Source organism: Chiloscyllium plagiosum, unplaced genomic scaffold (genome assembly GCF_037043375.1).
Source record: "Chiloscyllium plagiosum isolate Xiang-an unplaced genomic scaffold, Cpla_swu_hap1 HiC_scaffold_20, whole genome shotgun sequence".
In the NCBI taxonomy this organism is placed as follows: domain Eukaryota; kingdom Metazoa; phylum Chordata; class Chondrichthyes; order Orectolobiformes; family Hemiscylliidae; genus Chiloscyllium; species Chiloscyllium plagiosum.
Window position 1 is genome coordinate 39186386 of NW_028270158.1, and position 27967 is coordinate 39214352.

At 40.7% G+C, this 27967-nt stretch overlaps 1 protein-coding gene across 2 annotated transcripts in view; it reads right to left on the reverse strand.

Moving 5' to 3' along the window:
• LOC122560669 (netrin-3-like) overlaps nucleotides 1–27967 on the reverse strand; it is a 180966-nt gene that overhangs the window by 87079 nt on the left and 65920 nt on the right. For both annotated transcript variants that reach the window (XM_087997825.1, XM_043711558.2), the window contains exon 3: nucleotides 8018–8206. In XM_087997825.1, the coding sequence (XP_087853951.1) occupies nucleotides 8018–8206 (189 nt within the window). The remainder of the gene's footprint in view (nucleotides 1–8017; nucleotides 8207–27967) is intronic.

Consider the following 27967-nt stretch of genomic DNA (forward strand, 5'->3'; position numbering starts at 1 on the left):
GAAAAGCAGGACTAATGCCAGTTCTCTGCTTTCCAAGAGATGGTGATGTTTTTAACTGACTGACTGACTGACCCCACTCACCTCAAACTGTGTTCAAACCCCGAACAGCCACTGATCTCAACACCTCCTAATCCAATGTCTTTCCTCTACCTGAAGAGTCATCTAGACTCGAACTGTTAGCTTGCTCTCTCTAGATGGATGCTGCCTGACCTGCTGTGATTTCCAACATTTTTTGTTGTCAGTCCTTCTTGTACCAACCATCACCAACAACCCCCCCATCCCATCCCCCCAACAACCCACCTAGTACTGCAGATGGTGTTACAGGCAGAACTAAACAGTACATTGTGTCTGGAGTTAATGAACTTCACATAGACACAGATGGAGCTAATGTAATCGATAAAGGATTTAACAGTGGGAAGAAGAGAAACAAGAGAGGTGAAAATCTCTGAGGGTTTACACCCTCTATCTGCCAATTCTTTTAATTCCCAATGTCTGAGCAACTGTCAGTTTCTGTGGCTGGTTTGTGGAATGCTCAGCACATGGTCAAATCCACAGCTTTTCTATGACGTAAAACATTCAATGTGAAGAACACAGATGAAGAACTGTCCCCAAGCCAGAGCACATAGCTGTGTGGGAAGATTAGAGAGCAGAAGGAGTAGAATAGATAGTAGAAAGAAGGTGACACCAAACTGAAGATCTGAAAACTTGGGAGCTATGTGAAACAAAATACTGAGGGAGGCAGGCTGTTATGTTAAGGGAGGTAGGGAGATACATACAGTGAGGGGGAGTTAAATAAAAGCAGATTACAGTTACATGGAAGCAGGTAGAGCGTTACATGAAAGGAAGTAGGAGTGTTATACATCTTTAGATACTGGAACTAAATGTTTGCATTGGAGACAATATGAAGTGTGTGAACAGTGAGGATTAAGGAACTGTATAGATCTATAAGAAATATCATTAATGGAAATCAGATAAAATTAATTTTAAGGAACACAGTACTGTGACGGTAATGCTTCCAAACTAGTAATCGAGAGAATGTGAATTAAAATCTCATTGCTTCATGAAAGCATGCTTAAACTTGCATTTATATCGCGACTTTCATGGAGTAAAATACTCTAACTTCCTTCATAAGAATCACTATCAAATAAAATTTGACACAAATCATTTAAGGAGATATCAGTGCAGATGAACAAAACCTTTGAGTTTGAGTTTTGAGTTTGATTTATTATTGTTAATAATAACAAATCACAGTGAAAAGTGTTTTTGTGTGCTATACAGGCAGATCATACCATACCCAGTGCATCAGGGTAGCAGAACAGAGTGCAGAATTCACTTTTACAGCCACAGAGAAGGTACAGAGAGAGAAATCAGAATTAACATTTGAAAAATACATTCAGAAGTCTGATAACAGCAGGGAAGAAACTGTTCTTGATCAAAGAGCTTGACCAAAGAGCCAGGTTTTAAGAATGGTCTTAAAGGAGGAAAAGGAGGCAGAGATGAGGAGATTTAGGGAAGCAATTCTGAAGCTTAGGGCCCAGAGCAATAGCAGAGCAATTAAAATAAGGGGATGAGCAAGAGGCCAGGTTTGGAGACAATAATGCAAGTAAAGGAATCAAGGTCAAATTCAAAGAAGGCAAGAAGCAGATGGCCAGATTTTTACAACCTTCACTAGGGATGGACAGTACAAAACATATACAGTGACAGTGGACAAAAAATACATCCAGACATGAATAAATATAGATCTAATGATAGCAAGAAGTAAGTGAACAGAGACAAAATATCAGAGAGCGAGAGAGAAAGGATCAGAAGAGCATCGTGTCCGGGAGTTATATGTCAGGACTAAGTAATTTAGTAACAAGTACAGAGCCCAATTTTCTAAATAATTTCACTCAGTCTCTGATCTCCAGCTATGCAACATTATCTTCCAAGCGTCCCATATTTGCCACCCATTGCCCAATACCATTTCGATATCGTACACCTTGCACATATCTTCTCTCAAATTTCAAGATTGTTTCCAAGTTTTCCACAATTTTCCAAATCATTTAACCAATCTATTTTACTAAGGAACAGAACAGGATCTACAAAGTGAACTGCAAAAGCTCAGTACTTACTGGCAAATATACACTGGTGCAGCTGCTGTGATGATAGGAGCTAGAGAGTGCAACTTTACAAACACTTTCCACCCTATAATCAGCTAATAGCTTTTACAGGAACCCCATTGTTATCCATTTTGGCATATCCAACTGCAAAACAGCAGTACTGGATAGTTATTGATAAAAGACTAGTGTTTATAAGTAGGGAAATATTGCTGCAGATATACCAGGCATTAGTGAGACTGCGCCTGGAATACTGCATACAGATTTTGTCACCTTACTTGAGGACTGATCGAGTTGCATTGGAACCAGTTCAGAAGAGGATCGCTAGATTGGTTCCAGAGATGAAAGATTTAACTTCTAAAGAGAGATCGAGTAGTTTCAGTCTGTTCTTTATAGAGTTTAGAATGAGAGGAGCTCTAACTGATGTATAGAAGATGCTAAATGGGATTAACAAAGTAGACATTGAGAAGAAGTGTCCTCATGTGGGACAATCTAGAAAAAGAGGTCATAGCTTTACGATCAAGAATAGCAAATTTAAAGTAGAAATGACAGGAAATTACTTCTCTGAAAGGTTCATGAATCTGTAGAACTCACTACCCCAGAGTGTGATGGATGCTGGGACATTGAGTAAAGTTAAGGAGGTAGACAGATTTTTAGTTAATAATGGAGAGCAGGCAGGGTAGTGAAACTGAGGCCAAGATGAGATCAGCCATGATTGTATTAGATGGCAGATTTGAGGGCAGAAATGCACACTCCTACTCCGATTTCTTATGTTCTTGTTAAGTTCTTATACTGACTGCTTATGCAGGAATGATTTACAGGCTGGAACGCAATCAAGGCGTTCACACTGTTTACATACACAAAAATGAAGAACTGATTGTGAGGCACAAGTTGGGATCTAATAAACCAGTTCAGGGTGCATATATATAATATGGCTGGAATCTAATCAAGGCATTCAGGAGGTTTTATATATAGAACAATTGATACCCAGCAGTGTGTTAAAGGCTGAAAACTAATAAAAGCATTTGGAGTTTATATATAGATTAACAAATAGTTGTGAGTTCCATATAGAGTTGAATCTAAGCAAGAAGTTTGAAAGAAATGTATATATGTAATAAGTAGTACACAGAAGTGTATTGCAGCTATAAGTAATATGCATGCCAGATAAGTACCAGCCAATAACTATCACCAACAAGACAGAATCTAACCATGTCCCCATGACATTTAATAGCTGAATCCTCCATTATCAACATCGGGATATGACATCCACATATGTAGATGTGTTTTTAAAATATCTAATCAAGGGGTTCACAAAAAGTGAGTTTTTTATATGATAACATATACCTGGGGGTGAATTACAGGTAGTCACTAAACTGCTTATCTGTGGAGGAAGAGATATTCAGGAATGAGTTATAGCCTGAAAAAAAGAGCAAAGTTTCAGAGGCTTTTACATGTAGAGTAACTAATGCCTGGGTGTGTGTTACAGCTGGAATCTAATTGAGCTGTTAAGGGAGGCGGTGGGGTAAGGGTTTATATATAGAGAGTAACATACATGTGGGATTGAATTTCTTGTTGGAATCTCATGTAAAATTTACTTGGCAGTGTTGTTTATTGGTAGTCCAGTGTAGTCCAGAAAATATATAATTCTGAGATCCATTTCATGGCTCATTCCTCTTTAGTTGCATCTTCTCTCACTGTAGAAAAACAGCATACCGGTCCATACAAGAGATTGTATGAAACAAAGAACAAAGAACAATATAGGACAGGAACAGACCCTTCAGCCCACCAAACCTTTGTAGTGTTCTGTTTCTCTGCCTATCTATATATCTGTCAAGATGACTCTTAAACATTGCTATTGTATCTGCTTGTACCACCTCTCTGGCAGCGTATTCTATCTAAAATTTAGAGCTAAACGTTTCTTTTGAACTTCTCAAAACTGACACACAGGCACGTCCGGGTATTATTAAAAGTTCCCTATCAGGACAGATCTGCACCCAATTGCAGTCTGAGCAGACTGATGCTTATAATCTACCACATGCCAAGGTGACATGCACCTTGCTTAAGATGTTAAGCAAAAAGGAATCTTGGAAATCAATGTGAAACTAGGGAGCTTGCTGGGCTGCTTATGCCCTGATCACTTATATAAAGGAAAGGAATGTCTATGTACCCTTTGTAATTGGCCTTATCAGACTTGACTCAGATTGTATTGGAATGTTTGTATTGGTTTTAAGAAATCACACAAAATATAATCTTCAGGTTTGGTTTCTGGAAAAACCTCTCTAGCAAACAGGTAAGAAGACTCAGAAGGTGGGGGATAAATCTCTACCACTGATGAAAATTCAGGATAGTCAGTTCTACTGTAATCTGTGTTTCTTCAATGCGAAGGTTAAAGCAATTAAAGAAGCTTTGAGACAGTGGAGAACATAGAAATTAAATTTATATGTTTAAGAAATGCTCGGTGTTTAGTTGAACAGACATTATATTTATCAGGAATTTTGCACCCTCTTAATGTAACAGCATAGATAACAGGATCATATTTATTAAATCAGAAATAGACAGTGAACATAGAAAGGATACAATGTTTCACTACCAGTATTAAAAAAAGACCCCTCTCATGCAGGGTACACTGACTTTGTTTAATTCAAATGTACATGAGAACAATGTCAAAAATTACACCAGGTTATAGTTGAACAGGTTTATTTGAAACTGTAAGCTTTCAGCTTCTTCCTCAGGTAGCTCGTGAGAGAGAATACATCAGAATTAATACATAAAAAGAAAATCAAAGGATCATACAACTTATGGGAATATATTGAACAAATCTAGATGGCTATGAAGTCTTAATCAGTTAGAATGGAGATGCAGCTTTTGATGATTAACATGTAAATCCCAGAATTTCTTTCAAGTCACTGCCCCAAAATAACTTCAGATTCTATCAGAATAAAGGTGACACCTCAGATCAGATAATGCATTTTAGGTGTGAGGCCATGTTTCAAGTCTGTTTTATTTCAAACTGGAGTCAGACTGGTTTTATTTCCAAAGCAGGAATTTATAAAATGCCACATTAACTGTCCACAGATTGTGTGTTTTTTGGACAAAATAGAGTCTGCAATGAGGGAGAGAGTGTGGGTGTGGGTGTATGTGCACGCTCTTGAGAGAGGCAGTGTGTGTATGTCTGTACGCGCGCACATGCTTGAGAGGGAGCGTGTGTGAGCGTGATGGAGTAGATATGTGTGAGAGTGTGCGTGTGAGTGTATGCGAGAGTGTGTGACCTTGAGACCGTGTGTATGAGTGTGAGGGAATATATGCCTGTGAGACAGTGTGAGGATGAGTGTGTGTATGTGATAGAGTCTGTGTGTGTGTGTGTGTGTATATATGTGTGTGCGCTTGTATGAAAGAGTCTGAGTGTGTGCCCATGTGTGAGTAAGAGTGTATAGTGTGATGGGGTCACGTATAGTGTGACATGAATCCAAGATCCCGGTTGAGGCTATCCTCATGGATACCGAACATGGCTGTCAGCCTCTGTTCAGCAGTTCTGCATTGTTGCATATCCTGAAGTCCGCCTTGGAAGATGTTTATCTGAAGATCTGATGCTGAATATCCTTGACCACAGATCTTCAAGCTAGCGTCCTCCAAGATGGCCTTCAAGACACGCAACAACACAGAGATGCCGAGCAGAGGCTGATAGCCATGTTCAGTACCCATGAGGATGGCCTCAACCGAGATCTTGGATTTCATGTCACACTACAGGTAACCCCACCACACGAAATACTCTCTCACTCACTCTCACTCACACACACACTCCCACTCTCTCATAAGCAAATACTGCCTCACACACACTCCCACTCTCTCACAGGCAAAGACTCCTACACACACACACACACACACAGACAACTCATGCACACTCTTTCTCAAACACACACAACATGGACACATTCACACGCATGCTGTCACACACATATACTCCCTCACACTCTCACAAATGTTCTCTCAAGCACACACACTCTCTCACACGCTCACACACATGCTCTCACACACAAATACTCCTTGACACTCTCAAATTCTCCCTCTCAAGCACAAACACACATTCTCTCAAGCACGCACATACACACAGCTGCACACAAATATATAAATCTATGGGATGAATTTACTTTTGCAGATTTGTATTTGCAGATACATTACATTTTGTCCAAAAAGCACACAATCTGTGGACAGTCAGTCAATGTTGCATTTTATAAATTCCTACTTTGGAAATAAAACCAATCTGACTCCAGTTTGAGATACAAACAGACTCAAAACATGGCCTCACACTTAAAATGTATTGTCTCACCTGAGGTGTCACCTTTATTCTGATAAAACCTGAAGTTATCTCAGGGCAGTGACTTGAAAGAAATTCTGGGATTTACATGTTAACCAACTGAAACATGCACCTCCATTTTAACTGATTAAAGACTTAATTGTCATTCAGGTTTGTTCAATACATTCACTAGCTTTGACCTTTTACTTATAAATTCTGTGTCTGATGTATTGCCTCTCACCAGCTGCCTGAGGGAGGAACAGTGGCTCTGAAAACTTACGGTTTCAGATAAACCTGTTCAACTATAATCCGGTGTCGTATGTCTTTTGACTTTGTCCACCCCAGTCCAACACCAGCACCTCCACATCAGAAGAACAATGACATTGAATATAAACTGTAAACCTAACCTTGTTAACTGAGCTTCTTTCTGAGTAGAATAATCTATGTATGACTGGACTGTTGTGATATGTTCAAATTATAACACTTTAGATTGTTGATCAATAACATAGGAGCAATAATTTATATTTCTAATTATACTTTGTGTCTAACTTTACTCACAATGATTAATAACTAGGAACTAATTGATCCCCAGTGTCTCTACTGTGCTCCTGTTTCGTTAGAATTGTCTTGTGTTATCGTTAACACAATTTGGAATTGAATGCCAGGCAATTAAATGGTAAGAAATAATCCAGGCCTGGTAAATTTATGCATTTTGTCCCAATATTCAAATGTATGCTTTTCAGAGTTGAGCTAAGGGTTGCCAGGGTGGAACTAATACAGAATTATATTTTATGTAGTTTAATCCCTACAATGTGGAAACAAGCCATTTAGCCCAATAAGTCCACACTGATCCTCCGAAGAATAACCCACCTAGAACCATTCTCCTTCTACTCGACATTTCCCCTGACTAATGCACCTAACCTACACATCTCTGAACACTCGGAGCAATTTAGCATGGCCAATTCACCTAATCTGCACAGCTTTGGATTGTGGGAGCAAACTGGAGCACCCAGAAGAAACCCACACAGACATTGGGAGAATGTACAAGCTCCACAGACAGTCACGTGAGGCTGGAGGTGAGCCTGGGTTCCTGGCACTGTGAGACAGCAGTGCTAACCACTGAGCTACTGTGCCGCCTTTGGTGTTAGTTCATAGCATGGGGCTGATTATGGACTCAAACTGCAAATGGATCTGTCCCTTCCCGTATGTAGCCTCACAAAATAGTAGCCCATAATGTCACAAAATAGTCTTTACTGGTCTGTTTGCAGCCAGCACCAAAGAAGCTGAGACAAACATTGCACTGTGTATTGTATTCTGACATTTTCATCAGTTGGAGAACATCACCCCCAACCTTTTGAGTCTTCTTACCAGTTTGCTACAGAGCTTTGTCCAGAAACCATTATATTCTGTGTGATTTCTTGAAACCACATACCAAAATTAAATCTGAATTAATATAATTTCAGATTGAAAATTAATCTTTCAATCTAATTCTGTTTGCGTATGTGTCCACCTGTTAATCTGCTTGTTGGTGTATTTGAGTTCCTCTTATCTATATGTTCATTATTATCCATTCACGTATGTACATGCCCACATGAAAGTGTTCTGGACATTGGGAAGTCTGACAAACCTCTGCATGCCTTTCGGTGAGTAATGACTTTGGTGAGGTCTCGATAAAATCCTTCCTTGCAGTAGTGGCAATGTCGACCTGCAGTGTTGTGCCGACAATTTAAGCAAACGCCTCCACTCTTTCGTCCAGAGAGTTTGTATAGTTCCATGTTGAATCGGCACCTTCGGGCATGTAGGTTGCAGCTACAAGCTAAAGAAAACAGAATAAGACTCATGTCAAATCCCATTGAAGCAATGCAGCATGATTTAGACTTTGACCAAACTCCGAGCACAAGGCAATATACATCAACAGTATTGTAGAACAGGCAGCAATCCGATATTACACAAAATTACTCCCAATGTCTTTAACAAAAGAAAAATTGGAAATTCACAACTACTATCCCTTGCCTCAGGATGTTTTGAAGCAGACCACAGTCAAACACTTTAATGTATAAAAACTGCTGGAATGGAGGGAAACATGGCAGCCAATTTACAGACAGCAAGATACTTAAAAAAGTAATGTGATAAACTAGTAGGCTTTAGATATTTTAGTTGGGGGGTAAATATTGGTCAGAACAAATTTTAATTAAGAAATAAGTTCCATTTGATTCTGTAGATGTCAGATTGTTCTCATTTTGAGCAAGAGCCTGCCTCATACTATACATTAAAAATAACTAGTGTCCCTAGATGGCTTTTATTGGATATAGTATGTAAATGGTTATTTGTCATAGGTGTCAGTGTGGCCCAATGGGTAGCATTCCTGGCTGTGGTTCAGGAGGTTGTGAATTTCAACTGCATTGCAGTGACCCCCAACACAGAATCTAGGCTGACACACTCAAGTCAGTACAGAACACTGCACTGGTGAAGAGACAGTACTGAGTGGGCACTGCACTGGTGGAGAGACAGTACTGAGTGGACACTACACTGGTGGAGAGACAGTACTGAAAGAGTACTGCACTAGTGTTTGCTCTGTACTGAGGGTATATGGTACTATTGAAAGGGTAGTGTGAAAGAAGCACAGCACAAATGGAGGGGCAGTGTTGGGTGGACACTGCACTATCAAGGATATTATTGAGTGAGTGCTGCTTTGTCAGAGGTTCACTACCAAGGGAGCACTGTACTGTGTGTCTACAAACACAAAATTTATGCATGTTGTGTTTTGTGCCTATCTGTTTAATTTGAGGTAAAATATAACAGTGAAAGAAATCATGCGTTTTGCTCTGAATCCTGCTGAACAACTGAGGGTGTACTGTACTATGGAGGAGTCATCTGAAAGGAACAGTGTACTAAGTGGCAATGTTTGTTGTTGTGGGGTAATGAGGTACAGATTGTTTTAGTGCAAAGGTACTAGATGTTCACAAGTGCAGGCAGTGATAGAGCAATTTTGGCAACTGCAGATAGACTGTTAGCTTTCGTCTCACAGGAAGCTCTTAGGAATGTTGGAGTTTCAAAATGATTATACTTTAAACTGAAAATTTGATTCCAGGATTAGAAGGTAATTAATCAGCACTGCCACCTAAATACGAGGCCCATGTGATTCATGTTGCCATGGAAATGGACCTCAAGAGGGGAACAGGCTACAGTAAGCCATTATAGTGTTGGCATACAGGATTCCCTGACAATCTCCCTGAAATTTACAGAAACTTAACCTGCAAGAATCTGGGAGAGAGAGGATAGTGAGATAGTGGCAGTCAGTCTCTATTGTTCACCGTGGAGAATGTAAGTGGGAGCTCATTGGAGATCCCAATTTCATGGGTACAAACTATCAGGAACTTAAAATAGCTTTCAACTGGTTCCTGGAGAATGAAGAGTCCACTTAAGGGACAAAGTAATTAGTTGCATTAGGAGTTAAATGAGGGATATTTTCTACAAGTTGGGGCAGCACGGTGGCTCAGTGGTTAGCACTGCTGCCTCAAAACATCAGGGACTGGGTTTGATTCCAGTCTCAGGTGACTGTTTGTGTGGAGTTCGCACATTCTCCCTGTGTCTGTGTGGGTTTCCTCTGGGTGCTCTGGTTTCTTCCCAGTTTCCCAATATGTGCAGGTTAAGTGAATTGGCCATGCTAAATTGCCCAAAGTGTTCAGGACTGTGTAGGTTAGTTGCATTAGTCAGGGGTAAATGCAGGGTAGGGGAATGAGTCTGCATGGGTTACTCTTCAGAGGGTCGGTGTGGACTTGGGCTAAATGGCCTGCTTCCACACAGTAGGGATTCTAAGATTTCTATGTTAGAGAACAAATTGCCAAATAAGTACTGTCAATATAATGTTGCTTTTAGTTTGTTTATTACAGTAAACATCATTAAAACTGAAATCTCACTGTATGACCTTTTCAGTTGATCATGAAGAATTCAAATATCTTTTTAAAAGTTATTGATCTGGATGAGTGTAATAACATTTGAGAGGGATAGTGTTGTGGAGTAGCCTAGAGTCAGATATAATACTCATGGAGTACTGCATTTTTGAAGGGGCAGTACTTTGGGAAGGCTGCATTATCAGAGTGGCTGTCTTTCAGATCAGATATTGGTCAAATGATGATTACGTTACCATATTGCACCTAAAAGATACCAATACTTGGGACTACATTATATATAGGTTGTATCTCTAACAACGTTCAAAATACACAGGGTCAGAATGTTAATTTCCACTCATAAGCCCCCAAACGTCCATGAAAAGTTAATGATGAAGGTAACAAATTAGAGATAAAACAACCTTAGAAGAAGTAGGATCTGTGGAGAGCTACATCTCCATCTACAGATGGTATCTCTCCCATGTTCCTCCAGCTCCTCCAATGATGCCCTTTCTCCCACACCTACTGCACCTCAAGAGACAAAATCTCTGACTTGGAGGAGTGGTAAGGGCAGGAGGGAGAAAACCTGTGATTGGATGAGCAAAAGCAGTGTCTCTGACTGGTCTTGCAACTCCCAGCATCAATAGGTTTGAAAGGAGGTGAGAAATGGCTAGTGCTCTTAAATAACCTGGATAAATTGGGATAAGGTTTGTGTTTGGGCTTAGATAAAGTAGCATTTTTTTTTAATTCAGCAGGATATACACCACACATCCAGGGCAACAATTGGCTTCTGTTTGGCATATAGACATATATCCGTAATGATATCCTCCAGAAATATCTTCAGGTGTTTAAGGGGATGGATTTTTTTGTGTAGAAGTGTGTGTTGGTAATTTGAAACTATAATTGTCGCTTGTACAAGATAGTTGTTTTCTTGTGCAAACTAAAACAAAACTGTGATTTATGGAAAATGATTGTTTTCCCTGTGGGTTGTGGCTTTACTTTTAATGATCACCATTGAAAACATTAATTCATTCTTTAATTTTGCACCAATGAGAGACCTGTAGTGAAATGTAACTTTGATATAATTAGGGTGTTGAAGGGTTCCAAACTATTGTCTCAATAAAGCATAGATGATCATGCGAGGAGGTACAGTAACTTAGCGGAAGTCACTGAAATGTGAAGTATTGTGAATCAGACCATTTGTTATCTGATGGTTAGCTTGGTCCTTCTGAATTAATTTGTGCATGTTTCCCCCTGTTGCACAGTTGGAACTTCGCAAGTCAATATCCTCACCTGTTTCTCAGCATGCCCTTTAACCAGAAAAAAAGGGGAAACTGTGGTTAAAAAAAATCTTGAAATTGGCAGAACAAAATCAAAGAATACTATTGGTATTTGTGCTGTTTTTTCTATTTGAAGACAGAAGTTCCACATAAATGCAGAAGGTTCTATTGCTCTGTGAGTGCATCACCCAATAAAGAAGACAGTGTGAATGAAAAAGGAGCACCAAAATTCAAAAGAAATCCCTATGAAAACAAAAGTGGCCTTTAAGAAAATTGCAAGAGGAACCATTTGGGGTAAAGAAACATTTAGGCCCCTTCTGCAAAATATACTGTTCAATATAGTACTCAGTATACTGATCAATATACTGATTAACATATTATTCAATATAGTGCTCAATATACTGATGAATATACTGATTAACATATTATTCAATTTACTCTCTGATATATTGCTCAAGTATTGAATACATTGTTTATTATTCTACTCACTTCACTGCTCAAAGACAGCATGATAAACTGTGCAATATTCCTGCTGACTAAATTGTTTGATATGCAATAAAATGCTCAATATACTGCTAAATATAGAATTCGATATACCATCAGACATGCTTAATATACTGCCTAATGCACAGTATTGCTTGACGGATTTCTCATGACACTGCTCAATATTCTGTTTGACATACAGATAAATATACTATTCAGTATCCAGCTCAATATTTGGCTTAATACAGGTTGTATAAGATCTGAAAGGGTTAATTTGAAAACTGTCTTAAACAGTGCTCATATTAATGATGTAATATAGGCCTGGTAGGAGAATACCACAAAGAAGAAATTGCCCTGGTTCGGAGGTCCAGGATGCTATTAAAAAACAGGACAGCCATTCTCAATGAAGGAAATTCATTGTTTAAAGGTCCTCTAGATACTGCTATGGTGTAATTGCTGGTTTTGAGTAGGGATTCCTTTTTTCAAAAAGGAAAGCCAAGAGATAAAATAACTTCCAAGTTGAAAGGAACTTTCAAACCTTAAGCCGTCATGAACAAAATCAAAGTCAATAGCCTTCAACCCATAGATTAATAACCTCCTAAACTCAAAACAGAATCCTTTCTGATGGAATAGTAAACCCCACCACCACCTCCCCTTCACCCCGCCCCACCTGTCCCACCCACCCCAGACTTGAATCTGTGAACTCAAATTGGGTGGAAATTGTTTGGTGGTCAATATAATTGCATTCACAAATGTACAAACATGCAGAATAATTTGCTTTACTCAATGTTCAATATGCTGTATATATGTAGCATATAATACTACTCAATATACTGCTCCATGTATCGTCATTATATTGCTCCATGTATCATTGAATGTACCTCTCAATATATTGACTCCTTCCACAACTCAGCATACTGCCCAATATACAACTTGATGTACTTCCCAATATACTGCTCAATATGTACTTAATATGGAGCTCAAACTACTACTCACTATGTTGTTCAATGCATCACTTAATGAATTGCTCAATATACTTCTTCATATACTGCTTGAAATATTGCTCAAAATGCTGGTCATATACTACCTAATATACTGTTCAAAACACTGCGCATAACATTTTATCAATGTAAGTCTTGATGAACTACTTAATGTACTCCATGATATATTGCATGATATTTTGCTCAATGTCTCACCAAATATATTACTCAACACACTGTTCCAAAATAAGAAAAAACAAAGAACTGCATTTGCTGGGAGTTAGAAATGAAACTGAAATTTCCAGAGAAACTTGACAGCTCTGGCAGCATCTGTGGAGAGAAAGCAGACTTAACATTCCGAGTTCAGTGACCTTTTTAACCTGAAGGAGGATCTCTGGACCTGAAGCAGGGTAGCACGGTGGCTCAGTGGTTAGTACTGCTGCCTCACAGCACCAGGGTCCTGGGTTTGATTTCCGCCTGTCTGTGTGGAGTTTGCACAGTCTCCCTGTGTCTGTGTGGGTTTGCTCCGGTTTCCTCCCACAATCCAAAGATGTGCAGGTCAGGTGAATTGGCCATGCTAAATTGCCCACAGTGTTAGGTGCGTTAGGGGTAAATATAGGGTAGGGGAGTGGGTTTCTCTTCGGAGAGGCGGTGTGGACTTGTTGGGCTGAAGGGCCTGTTTCCACACTGTAGAGAATCTAATCTAAATCTAAACGTTAACTCAGCTTTCTCTCCGCAGATGCTGCCAGTCTTGCTGAGTTTCTCCAGCAATTTCTGTTTTTGACACTGTTCAATATACTTTTCAAACACAGCTCAAAATTCTACTTTGATACATACTTGATACATTGCTTAAAGTACAGCTTGATACATTACTCAATATACTGCTCCATATATTGTTCAATATATCGTTCAACATACTGCTTGATATAATGTTCAATATACAGCTCAATATACTGCCCATTTAACTCTCAATGTATTGCCCGATATACTGCTGTGTGTACTACTCAACATATTGCTGCATGTACTGCTTGATAGAATACTCCATGTAATGCTCATTATTCTGTTCAGTATTCTGCTTCAAATATTGTTTAATATATTGTTCAATATACTGCTTAATAGACTATTTAATATATTGCTCAATCTCAAACACACCAATTTAGTGATTGTTTCGAGGAAACTGAATCATTCTGCCTGCCAATCATTGCTTCCCAAGCTTGTCATGACCTTAACGCAATCAGAGGAACTGTGCTGAAACTCAATGCTTTCGTTCTAATCTGTTCAACAGATGTTGCTGCTCCTCATTCTGGGGAAAACACTCCATCGGTGACATACTGAGCATGTGCAGTTTGGGTCAACAGCACAGACACGCATGGAGTAAGGAATGAATGTAGGGCTCAGGGTCATTGTTCAGAAATTACATCCAGATGTTTTGTTTGGAATCCAGCTTCGCTGCACCAGCTTTGGGCTGTAGACTACACAGGGGCCAGAACCCATACTGACAGAACTAATCGACTCCTGATTTCAGTTATTGGAGCTCACACAATTCCGACAATTCCAGCTGCAGTCAGAGCTGGAGAAGCTTCCAGAAAGAGTCTGAGACAGACGGGGAAGAAATTAAAAGGAGGTGGCCAATTTGTCCAACAGAGTAGAGTCAAAACCCCTGTCCCAATCTGTGCTATGGGTTCATGATTAAAGTAATGATAATTGCATTCTGGAAATGAGACAAACTAACACAAATATGCAGCACACCTATTCTTGCTAGTGATCTAGTAATCATTTGCTATTGCATAATCTAGCATCTCTAGATTCCTAGCAATGGTATTGTGGAGGAGAATTTTTGTATGATGTTTTTTTCCAACCAAAATATTGAGGAAATAACCAGAGAACAGGCTATTCTAGATCAGGTACTGTGCAATCAGTAAAGATTGAATAACAATCTAATTGTATGGGATCTTTTGGGAAACAGTGTCCATAATATGATAAAATTCTTCAGCAAATGGAGATTGAATCTGAAATTAGGGTCCTGAATCTAATTAAAGGGAACAATTAGGGTATGGGTTACAAATTGGCAAGGCTGGATTTGGGAACCTTAACAAAAGGATTGATGGTTGATAGGTAATGGTTAATATTTAAACAAAGTGTGCATGAATTCCAACAATTATTTCATTCCTGTCTGGCACAAAAATTGAAGAGAAGAGATGGCTCATCCATGGCTCACAAAAGAAATTATGGATAGGATTTGATCCATAGGGGAGACATGTAAAATTGCCAGGAAAAGGAGCAAGCCTGAGGATTGGAAACATTCCATTCTAATTCCAATTAGAATTCAGCAAAGTGGACAAATAAATTTGATTAACAGGAGGAAAATATAGTATAAGAGTAAAAGTTTGCAGGGAAAACTGGTTGAAAACTCTTATAAATATGTGAAAAGAGAAAGATTAATAAAACATATTTGTAGGTTCTTTACAGTCAGACAACAGGGAAATTATAACAGGGAGCAAAGACATGGCAGAAGAAGAGATTGCATGCTTTGGTTCTTGCTTCACAAAAAAGACAAAATAACCTCCCAGAAATGTTAGAGGGCCAAGGTTCTCGTGAGAGGGAGGAACTGAAAGAAATCAGTGGTAGTAAAAAATTAGAGTGAGAGGGAATTAATGGAGTTTAAGGGTGACAAATCACCTCACCAGGACCAGATAATCTACACTCAGAGAACTGAAGGAAGTGGCTCGGGAAATATTGGATGGATTGGTGATCTATAGACTCTGGAGGAGTTCCTACAGTTTGGAGTATGATGAATGTAATTCCATAATTTAAAAAGGAAGGGAAAGAAGAAAATAGCATTTCAGACCAATTAGCCTAACATCAGTAGTTTGAAAATGTTAGAGTCTATTATAAAGATGTGGTAACATTTTATGTGGAAATTAACAGGATTGGACAAAGCCAGATTGAGTTTATGAAAGGAAGCTCATGTTTAATGAGTCTACTTAAGTTTTTTGAAGATGCAATTAGTGGAATAGATCAGAGGAACCAGTGGATGTGGGATATTTGGATGTTCAGAGTACTTTTAATAAAATTTGAAAATTTGAGTTCAGAAACAGGGATGTCTTACTGTGAAAATTGAGCCTTTGTAAGACCACACCTGGAGTATTATGTATCATTTTACTCTCCCTCAGAAAGAATATAGAGGGAGTGCAATGAAGGTTCAGAAGGCTGATACCAGGGATGGCAGAACTGTCCTATGAGAAGAGATTGGTTCAATTGAATCCAGGTTCACTAGAATTGAGAAGGATGAGAGGGGATCTGATTGAAATGTATAAAATTGCAACAAAGTTGGACAAACTAGATGAAAGGAAGATGTTTTCAGTGGTTATGGAGTCTAAAATTAGAGGTCACAGTCTTATGATGTGGGGTAGTTCCTTTAAAACAGAGATGAGGAAAATTGTCTTCACTTAGAAATTCTCTACCACAAAAGGCTGTCGAGGCCAAGTCACCGAATATATTCAAGAAAGATAAATAAAAGTTTGGATTTTAAAAGCATCAAGGGTTATGGGGAGAAAGTGGGAATATGGCATCAAGAATCAATCATGATAATCTTGAACGGTGGAGCAGATCTGAATGACAGAATGATTTACTCCTCCTCCTATGTTTCTAGTGATCCAGCAATTGTTACAACATGATGATCCATTGATCTCCATTGCCCAGTACTTTAGTAAGAGTTGCTGCCTGCTGAGCCTCTGATCCTTGCTGTCCAGTGATCCAGCAATCACTTTTGCCTAATAATCTTTTAAGCAGTTAATTGCTGCTGACCTATGATTCAGTGATCACTGTTTCCAGTCTGTCCAGTGATGACCATGTCCAGTGGTCCAGCAAGCATTGTGCCCATCGTGACCAGAGATTGCTGCTGCCTGCAGATCCAGTATGACTGCTATCCAGTGATTAGCAATCCCTACTATAAATGATTCAAAGCAGGAAGGCATTATTTGACCCATCAAGTAAATGTTAGCTCTCTTTAGATTATTCCGGTCAGTCCATTCCCTTGATTTAATACCATAATCCTGCACATTTATTTTCCTCAAGGTCCTATCCAACTTCCTTCCAAATTATGGATTGTCTCTATGACCACCAACCTCCTTGTCAGTGAGTTCTAGGTCGCAGATGTTCTCGACTGGCAATTTGGGGCAGACAATAAATGCTGGGTGCTCATATGTTATGACTGAAAACAAAAAGTATTGCCATCTTCAAAGACATTGGGAAATGCCAATGGGTATGTTACTATCTATGAGTGTGTTACTCTGAAAGAACATGAGAACAGAAGACATAAGAATGAACCATGCTATGCTCCACGGTTTGATGTTACCATGGTTTCTCCCTCAAGTCCATATTTCCATCTATTCACTACTTACCTTCATTCTTTGATTTCTCCGGAAATCTGTCTATTTCAGACTTGAATATAATATATAATAGAGCATTCGCAACCCTTTGGAGTACAGAATTCCATAGATTTTACAGCCATTTGAGTGAATAAATATTTCCTGATTTCATTCCGAGACTCTGCTTTTGGGTTTTAAATTCCTTGAGCAGTGGAAACGACTTCTCAGTATCTATCCTGCGAGGTTTCTTCAGAATCTCCTATGTTTCAATGAAATGACTTCTCATGATTGTAAAGGCCAAAGTTTTTAAACCCAATTTACTTAAATTCACTTCATGGGAAAATAACCCCATTACAAGAGTCAATTGAGTGAACCTTTGCTGCATTACCTCCAACACAAGTAAATCACTCGTATGAAGACCAAGTCTGATTTCTCCTCCAACGTGAGAAGGTATTTGTAGATCTCTGTGATTGTGTTACTTTCTGTCTGTATGTTATTCCACTGGGTGGATTGGCCATGGGAAGTGCAGGGTTGCAGGGATAGAGTAGGATGCTGTTCAGAGGGTCGATGTGTGGTCGAATGGCCTATCTCTCTTTTAGGCTTTCTGAAAAAATAAGCCCCTTCCAAATTATTCCACTTCTCCTTCTTCTTTCCTTTCTAGCCTCAGCCTTTACTGCAGTCCTTCCCAAACAGCATCAAACTGACCATACATTCTAATCAACAGCAGGACTTCTGCATTTCTCTGATTAAAGAGCTTCTTAGTGGCTGAGACATGTCCCCTTCTACTTCCTCATAAACGTCAGGATTCCAATCTTTGCCACTGTACCAAATTCTGCCAGAGTCTCTGGGATGAGTGAGTGACGCTCATATTTTCTGAGTCATTTTCAATGTTATCAACAGACCTGCAGATAACAAGTTTGCAGACTGACCTTAAAATCCCTTCTCTGTCAGAGGATGGCTTTACGAGTTCCTAATCATAGGATTGGACAAAACAACGGCACGGTGGCTCAGTGGTTAGCACTGCTGCCTCACATCACCAGGGACCTGGGTTCAATTCCTGCCTCGGGTAACTGTCTGTGTGGAGTTTGCACATTCTCCCCGTGTCTGCGTGGGTTTCCTCCGGGTATTCCAGTTTCCTTCCACAGTCCAAAGATGTGCAAGTTAGGTGAATTGGCCATGCTAAATTGTCCATTGTGTTAGGTTCATTTGTTAGGGGTAAATACAGGGTAGGGGAATGGGTGTGGGTGGGTTACTGTTCAAAGGGTCAGTATGGAGTTGTTGGGCCGAAGGGCCTGTTTCCATACTGTAGGGAATCCAATCTAAAAAAACAACAGCAACAGTCCCAGGTCTGTTGGACTCCACTTGTTCCTTAATAAGGGTATTGGTTTGTTACAGAGAGAACATGCTTGGATCTCCAACAGCTGAACAAGAGTGAGGGCTGGAGATTAGAGTTGAGAGTGTGGTGCTGGAAAAGCACAGCAGGTATGGAGGAGCTCAGAGGAGCAGGAGAATTGATGCTTCAGGCAAAAGCCCTTTGATTGTCTTGCTTCTCGGCTGCTGCCTGACCTGCTGTGCTTTTCCAGCACCACACTCTCATCTCAAACAGCTGGAGCTGGGTGGCCCTCTGCTGGATGAATGTTCCCAAAGGGGCACACTCACACAGTAACTGGAGATAGTTACTCAAAAGACATGCACTGGCCAAGTAAGCTCATTTATAATGACTGGTGAATGGGAGGCTCAGGGGATTCCCAGTGTTAGGACAGAATTTGAAATATAAATGGAATGAAGGGTTTCATATATGCAATGAAGAGTACTGTGTGTGGAGCAGGAAGCAGGGGTAGAGAGTAGAGGGCGGTGGATTGAGAGCAGAGAACAGCTGATATGGAATGGAAGGCAGTGAATATAGAGTGAAGAATAGTGCATATGGAGTGGAGAGTTATGGATATGGAGTGAAGAGCAGTGAAAATGGAATGGAAAGTAGTGGATATGAAGTGGGCACTTGATATGGAGCAAAGCTGCTTTATTTGAAACAAAAAAAAATGAACTGTAGCTAAAGCAACAGTAACAACACAGATCTGAAGTCACTAATGAATAGGGAAAGCAGTAATTAATTTCAGCAAAGCAAAGCTCTTTCAGTAGTGGTCACCCTGTAACAGTGCAATACTCTCCCTAAATACAGCATGCCCTTGATACAGCCACTACAACAGTGTGGCACATCCTTAATACCGTCGCTCCAACAGTGCGGTGCACCCTTGATACAGTCACTCCGACAGTGCAGCACATCCTCAGTACAATCGATCCGGCAGTGCGGTACGCCCTCGATACAGTCGCTCCAACAGTGCAGCGTGCCCTCAATACAGTTGCTCTGAGAGTCCAGCACATTCTCAATACAGTCACTCCAACACTGTGTACATCCTCGATACAGTCACTCTCACAGTGCGGCATATCCTCGATACAGTCACTCCGACAATGCGGTACGGCCTTGGTACAGTCACTCCGACAGTATGGCACATCCTCGACACAGTGACTCAGACAGTGTGGTGTGCCCTTGATACAGTCACTCCCATAGTGCGGCGTGCCCTTGATACAGTCACTCTGACAGTGCGGCACATCCTCGATACAGTCACTCCAACAGTGTGGTACATCCTTGGTACAGACACTCCGACAGTGCGGTGCGCCCTCGATACAGTCACTCCGACAGTGTGGCACATTCTCGGTACAGTCGATCCAACAGGGAGGTGTGCCCTTGATACAGTCACTCTGCATGTGTGGTGTGCCCTCAACATAGTCACATGACAGTATGGCACATCCTTGATACAGTCGCTCCAAAAGTGTGTCACATCCTTGGTACAGTCGATTCAACATTGCGGTGTGCCCTTGATACAGTCACTCCAACAGTGTGGCACATCCTTGATATAGTCGCTCCAAGAGTGCAGCATATCCTCAGTACAGTCGCTCTAACAGTGCAGTGCGCCCTCAATGCAGTCGCTCTAACAATGCTGTACATCCTCGATATAGTCGCTTCAACACTCCAGCACATTCTCAATATAGTCGCTCCAACAGTGTGATGCGTCCTCTATACAGTCGCTCCAACAGTGCAGCACATCCTCAATACAGTCGCTCCAGCAGTGCAGCACATCCTCGATACAGTCGCACCAACAGTGCAGTGCACCCTTGATACAGTCACTCCAACAGTGTGGAGTGGCCTCTATACAGTCGCTCCAACAATGCAGCACATCCTCAATACAGTCACTCCAAAAGTGCGGCATGACCTCCATACAGTCACTCCAATTGTGCAGCACATCCTTGATATAGTCACTCCAACAGTGTGGCGCGCCTTTGATACAGTCACTCTGACAGTGTGGTGCGCCCTTGAGAGCAGGGATGGTCAATGCAGAACTGATGCTGTTGTACTTAAATGCCACAGTATATGAAAAAGGCACATGAGCTTGTAGCGCAGTTTGAAACTGGCAGCTACAATGTTGCGGGCATACAAAGATGGGAAATAAATATCCAAGAATATGCATCCTATCAAAAGGACAGGCTGATGTGCAGAGAATTCAGGGTTGCCTTGTTCATAAGAAGTAACATTACACTGATAGTAAGACTTAATACAGGGTCAGAAGGTCTGCAGTCAATGTGGGTATAATTGAGGAACCACAAAGGAAAAAAGACCCTGATTGGAGTTATGTAAAGTCCTCATCTCCCCTCCCCCCACCTCCTCTCAGATCCAGCCCTCCAACTCGGCACTGCCTTCTTGAACTATCCTATCTGTCCATCTTCCTTCTGCTCCAACCTCTGCTCTCCAGTCCACCTATTACCATCACCCCCTCACCTGCATCTACCTATCACCTTCCCAGCTACCTCACCCCCAGCTTCACCTCCCTCCTATTTATCTCTCAGCCCCTTCCCCTGCGTCCCATATTCCTGATGATGGGCTTATGCCTGAAACATTGATTCTCCTGCTCTTTGGATGCTGCCTGACCTGCTGCACTTTTCGAGCACTACACTTTTCAATCCTCCTCATGATAGTCAGGATGTGGAGCAGAAAATAAATCAGAAGGTGGAAAAGGCATGTAGGAAAGATACTATTACAATCATTATGTGGGACTTCAATAAGCAGGTGGACTGGGGAAATCATGTTGGTAGCAGATCCCAAGAAAAGGAACTTGTGGAATGTCTATGCGACAGCATTTTGGAGCAATTTAGGGTAGGGCACACTAAGGAACAGGCAATTCTGCATTGAGTGATGTGTAATGAGGCAGACTGGGTTAAAGTAGAGGAATCGCTAGGGGGCAGTGACCATAAAATGAAAGAATTCACCCTGCAGTTTGAAAGGGAGAAGTTGGAATCAGATGTAATGGTGTTACAATTGAATAAAGGTAGCTACAAAGACATGATGGAGGAGCTGACTAGGGTTGATTAGAAGGGGAAAGAAAATGGTGGAGTAGCAATGGCAGGGGTTTCTGTGGGTAATTCAGGATGCACAGCAGGAATTCATCCCAAGGAAGAAGAAAGAAACTAAGGGGAGAACAAGGCAATCATGGCTGACAAGGTAAGTTCGGGACAGAAAAAAAGCAAAGGGAGTAACATACAATGTGGTGAAGATTAATGAGAAGCCTTTAAAAACCAGCAGAGGACAACCATAAAAGCAATAAGCAAGGAAACAATTAAATATGAGGGTAAGCTAACTAGAAATATAAAAGAAAATTGCAAGAGTTTTGTTTAGATTTATCAAAGGTAAGAGAGGCAGGAGTGGATATTGGACCATTGGAAAATGAGGCTGGAGAGGCAGTAATTGGGGACAAAGAAATGGCAGAGGAACTGAATAGATACTTTGCATCAATTTTCACAGTGCAAGTCACCAATAGCATACCAGAACTTCAAGATTATTGGGGCAGAAGTAAATGTATTAGCCATCACTAACGAAAAGGTGATGGGGATGCTGAAAAACCTGGAGGTGGATAAATCACCAACGCTGGATGGATTACAGTCAGGGTTCTGAAGAGGATAGGTGAGGATGTTTCAGAGCCATTAGTGATGATCTTGCAGGAATCTCTGGAGGCACGGATACTTTCCTAGAGGACTGGAAAGTGGCTAATATAACATCCCTGTTTAAGAAGGGAGAGAGGCAGAGCATGGGAAATTATAAACTGGGGTTAGCCTGACCTCAGTCATTGCTAAGATTTTAGAGTCCGTTATTAAAGATGAGACTGCAGAGTAGGGAGGATATGGTAAAATAAGGCTGAATCAGTTTGACTTAGTCAAAGGAAGGCCATGCCTGAAAAAATTTGTTAGAATTCTTTAAAGAGTTAATGAGCAAGTTAGACAAAGGAGAGCCAGTGGACATGATGTATTTGGATTTCCAGAAGGCCACACAGGAGGTTGCTAATTAAGATACGAGCTAGCACTAAGTACAGGCATGGAAAGAGGAATAGCTGACAGACAGAAGGCAGAGAGTGGGGATACAGGGATCTTTTTCAGGATGGCAGCCAGTACCTCGTGGATTCCACAGGGGTCAGAACTGAGATGAGGATGAATTACTTCACCCAGAAGGTAACAAATCTGTGGAACTCTGCCTCAGAAAGCTGTGAAGACCAAGTCACAGAATGTATTTAGGACAGAGATTGATAAGTTCTTGATTAGGAAGGAGATCAAAAGTTACGGGGAGAAAGCAGAAGAATGGATTGAAAAACATATCAGCCACGATTGAATGGCAGAGCAAACTTGATGGGTTGAATGGCCCAATTCTGCTCCTATATTTTATGGCCTTTCTACCCAACTATGTTAATACACTTTATAAAGGTTATCCTGTAATTAAATATCTGTTTCATTATCTTTTTTCATAAAAACTGAGGAAAAATATTTATTTCATGATTTCTGTCACTTCTCTAGCATTACCTGTAAGCTTATTTGTTCATGCTTTAATAGTCCTATTTCTACATTAATTTTCTTTTTGTTATTGATGTGTCAATAGAATACGATTTCTTCTTATAGAGTTTCATTATTTTATAACTTTCTTTTACCTGCTGGATTTTTTTTAAACTTTCCTCATGCAATCTTTATATTCCCTCTTCCCCTATTTGGAAAAATCCACTAATTCAATAAAAATTCTGTATTTTTTGTAACATTTTGCATATAACCACATCAAATTTTGGCAGTATTTCACATTGTTATTACTTTTGCTGCAGCTTAACACTTCTACAGTATTTTACATTGTCCTGGAACATTATTATTAAGCAAATCAAGAATCACATCTGAGACATTGTAATTGAAAGAAAGTTTTAGCCATACAGATTCTCAGATGGGTTTAGCCCTACAGTTAAATAAGAATGCAGCAGCGAATCCAACAATAATTACACTTGGACAACACTAGCAGTTGTTAGAAAATGCAACTCAGAATAACCAGTGATAATCTATGACGGTGAGAAAGAGGTACATTCCTTCACCCGGGGTTAAAGCTTTACTCTGCATCTAACCTTGTGATGTACTTGCTGTAGGAGAGTTTGATGGGACAGTAGTCTTCCAGAGTAAAGACATGACCTCAACTGAGTGTTGCAAATGGACACATTCCAAGGTCCAGGACGACATGCTGAGGAACGCACTAAAATTTGGGACAGCTTCAACTAAGGCACAGAGGGGAAAGACCACTATCTCAGATCTTTCAGCCAAAGTTAAATGGGGTCGTTTAGTTTTCGGACTCCCCAGTGCCTCAAATGTATGTAAGTATAGTCCTGTACAGGTAAGAAATGTCTGGTATGTTTGCTGGATAGAGTCAAACTCCAATGTTTATTTGTTTCCTCATATGCTACTGTACAGGACCAAACTGCTTCAGTGACTGTGTGTGTATATAAAGATATTTTGCTGTGGGCAGCATGGTGGCACAGTGATTAGCACTGCTGCCTCACAGCGCCAGAGACCCGGTTTCAATTCCCACCTCAGCCCATGTCTGCGTGGGTTTCCTCTAGTTGTTCCGGTTTCCTTCCACAGTCGAAAGATATGCAGGTTAGGTGAATTGGCCATGCTAAATTGCCCGTAGTGTTAGGTGAAGGGGTAAATGTAGGGGAATGCATATGGATGGGTTGCTCTCCGTAGGGTCGGCGTGGATTTATTGGGCCGAAGGGCCTGTTTCCACACAGTAAGTAATCTAAAAAAAAGGTTTGATAGGACAGTGTAGAAGGAGCAAAAACAGAAATTGCTAAAAGAATCTCAGCAAGTCTGGCAGCATCTACGGAGAGAATTCAGAGTAAATGTTTCGGGTCCACCAATCCTTCTTGAGAACTCCTTCAGTGTAGCAGGAATTTTACTCTGTATTTGGCCTTTGCTGTACTTGCGGTGGGAATGGTTGTTAAGTCAGTACTGAGGGAATTTAATGAGCAGATGATTTTGTCAAGGGTGCAAAGAACTTGTTAATTGCACATTGATCTATTGATTGAATCACTTGCAATATTGCTTATGGATCCCAGGCAGCAAACTGCTGTAACCAACTTCTGCAGTCTCACAGCAACAAGCGATTTCCATTTTACAATGTTACATGAAACCCAGAGGCGAAAGGTTCAAAAAGGTCTTGAAGGGCAACTTTTTTACACAGAGAGTGGTTCGTGTGTGGAATGAACTGTCAGAGGAAGTGCGGGTACAGTTACAACATTTAAAAGACATTTGGATAAGTACATGAATATGAAAGGTTTGGAGAAATATGGACCAAATGCAGGTAAGTGGATTAGCTCACAGAGGAACCTCAATTATCCGAACGACACAGGCAGGGAGTATTTTGTTTGGATAATCAAATGCTGGATAACACAATTTAACCAAGCAAGAGAACCTTGCGATCTTGTTCGGATAATCCAAAATTCGGATAATCGAATGCCGGATAATCAAGGTTCCTCTGTATTTGTGAATATGGTCGGTGTAGACCAATTGGACCAAAGGGTCTATTTCAATGCTGTATGACTCTGTGACTATCTGTTAAAGTGCGTATTGAGCTAGCCCAACAGGAGGCTTTCGATGGTGAAAAATTAAATGAAGGGCTTCTCTTAAAACTGTCGGCTGTTAAAATGGATTTTTTTGAAGATTTTACGACTTTCCTGAGAAAATCATTACTGTCTGAATTTAGAATTCAGACCGATTTTCTCAAATCTATTTTATAAGGTTTTGTGCCTGTTTGGCTTTACCTTGGCTGCTAACCTCGTTCCTCTGCACGCAAGCATCTGCTACCTAACTGCTCCTGCTGTATAACAAAGCTCAGCTTTACTCAATTTCAAACTATACAAGTAAGAAAGGCATTTCCTTGGAATTTCCAAACGACATCCCAGGGACACCCACGACTCAGCAAGGATCCTGTGGTTCCTCTGGCAAAGTGGTTATGTTACTAGACTTGGAATCCAGAGAACCTATGTTCAAATTCTAGAAACAAAAAAATAAAGCTGGAATAAAAAATAACCTGGCCTGAGTAAGAGTAGCCATGAAGTGTCAAAATGAAAATCAATTACTTTTCTTCGAAGAAGGAAATTTGCCATCTCTTCCTGGTCTGGCATATATCATCATCATTGGCAATCCCTCGCAGATGAGGATGACCCTCTTTCTTTCTCAGGCTGAGTCGTAGATGGCTGTACAGACTGATGACACTTCTACAGGCTGTATTATACTTGGGACAGATGGTGGGAAGGGGTGGATGGACGTTGGTGCGGCAGCGTGTTCCTTTCACAGTTTTCACTTGGCGTCCACTTTCCCTGACAGCAAGTCTCGAGGTAATCAATGCCTTCCCAGATGCGTTTCCTTCACTTTGTACGGTCTTGGGCCAGTGAAATGCCCCATTCCCCAGATGTCTGTGGGAATGAGGCATTTCACCAGTGAGGCCTTGAGGATATTGCTGAGGCACATCCTCTTTCCACCTGAGATTCGCCTGCCATTTCGAAGCTGGGAGGAGAGCACCTGCTTGGGGAGTCTCGTGTCGGTCATGTGGATGATGTGTCCAGCCCATCACAGCCAATCAAGGGTGGTCAGTGCCTCGATGCTGGGGATGACCACCTGGTCAAGGATGTTGGTGTTGGTAAGTTGTTCTTCCCAGCAGATAGTGAGAATCTTGCACAGGCAGCACTGGTGGTACTGCTGCAGCTCCTTGAGGTGTCTGCTGTAGACAGCCCACATCTTCGAGCTATAAAGGAGGGCAGCACCGCTAGAGCTCTGTGAATCATGACTTTGGTGTTGGATCCGATGTTGTTGTCCTTGAACAACTTTTTATTCAGGAGACAAAGGTTGAAAGGTTTAAAATACATGTGACTCCAGACCCACAGCAAAACGGTTGACTCTTAAATGTCCTCTGAAATGACATAGTAAACCACTCAGTTGTATGAAATCTATGACCTATAGCTGTGATCTAGAAATAGAATGGAAAATACAATTATAGATTATTAGGGAGGTAATAACAGGGCATTTAGAAAATGTCAATGAAATCAGGCAATGTTTTGTAAAAGAGAAGTCATTTTGAATTAATTTATTACAATTCTTTAAGGATGTAATACGCAAAATAGGAAAAGGGGATCTGGCAGATGAGGCATACTTCCAGAAGCCATTGATAAGGTGTCACATTAAGATTACAAATAAAATCAGAGATCACAATATAATAGTATAGATAGAAGATTGCTTAGCTAACAGGAAACAAACAGTAAGTAGAAATGGGTCATTTTCAGGTTGACAGGATGTGACAAATGGAATACCACAGGGATCAGTGCTGGGCACGCAACTATTTATAATTTATATGGAACGGCACGGTGGCACAGTGGTTAGCACTGCTGCCTCACAGCGCCAGAGACCTGGGTTCAATTCCCGCCTCAGGCGACTGACTGTATGGAATTTGCACGTTCTCCCCGTGTCTGCGTGGGTTTCCTCCTGGTGCTCCGGTTTCCTCCTACAGTCCAAAGATGTGCAGGTCAGGTGAATTGGCCATGCTAAATTGCCCGTAGTGTCAGATAAGGGGTAAATGTAGGGGAATGGGTGGGTTGCGCTTCGGTGGGGCGGTGTGGACTTGTTGGGCCGAAGGGCCTGTTTCCATACTGTAAGTAATCTAATCTAACTTAAAAGGACCAAATATATGGCTGCTAAATTTGCTGATAACACAAAGGTAAGTAAAGATGTAATGCATGAAGAGTCTGTAAAGGGATATTGACAGGCTAAGTGAGATGGTAAAAATATGGCAGGTAGAGTATAATATGGGAAAATGTGAAGCTGTTCACTATGGCATGAAGGAAAGAAAAGCAGAGTATTACTTAAATGGAGTAAAATTGGAGAAAGTGGAGATACAGAGGGATCTGGGTGTCTTGGTCACACAGGATTATATGCAAATACAGTAAGTGATTAGGAAGGCAAATAGAATGTTGTTTTTTCTGCAAGAGGAATAAAGTAAAAGATTAGAGAAAATTTGCTCTAGTTATACAGAGCATTGGTGAGACCATGTCTTGTGTACTATGTACAGTTTTCGAAGTCTTATTCAAAAAAAAAAATAATTGCATTAAAAACAGTGTAGAGAAGGTTCATTTGTCTGATTCCTGGGATAAGAGGGTTGTCTGAAGGAATTG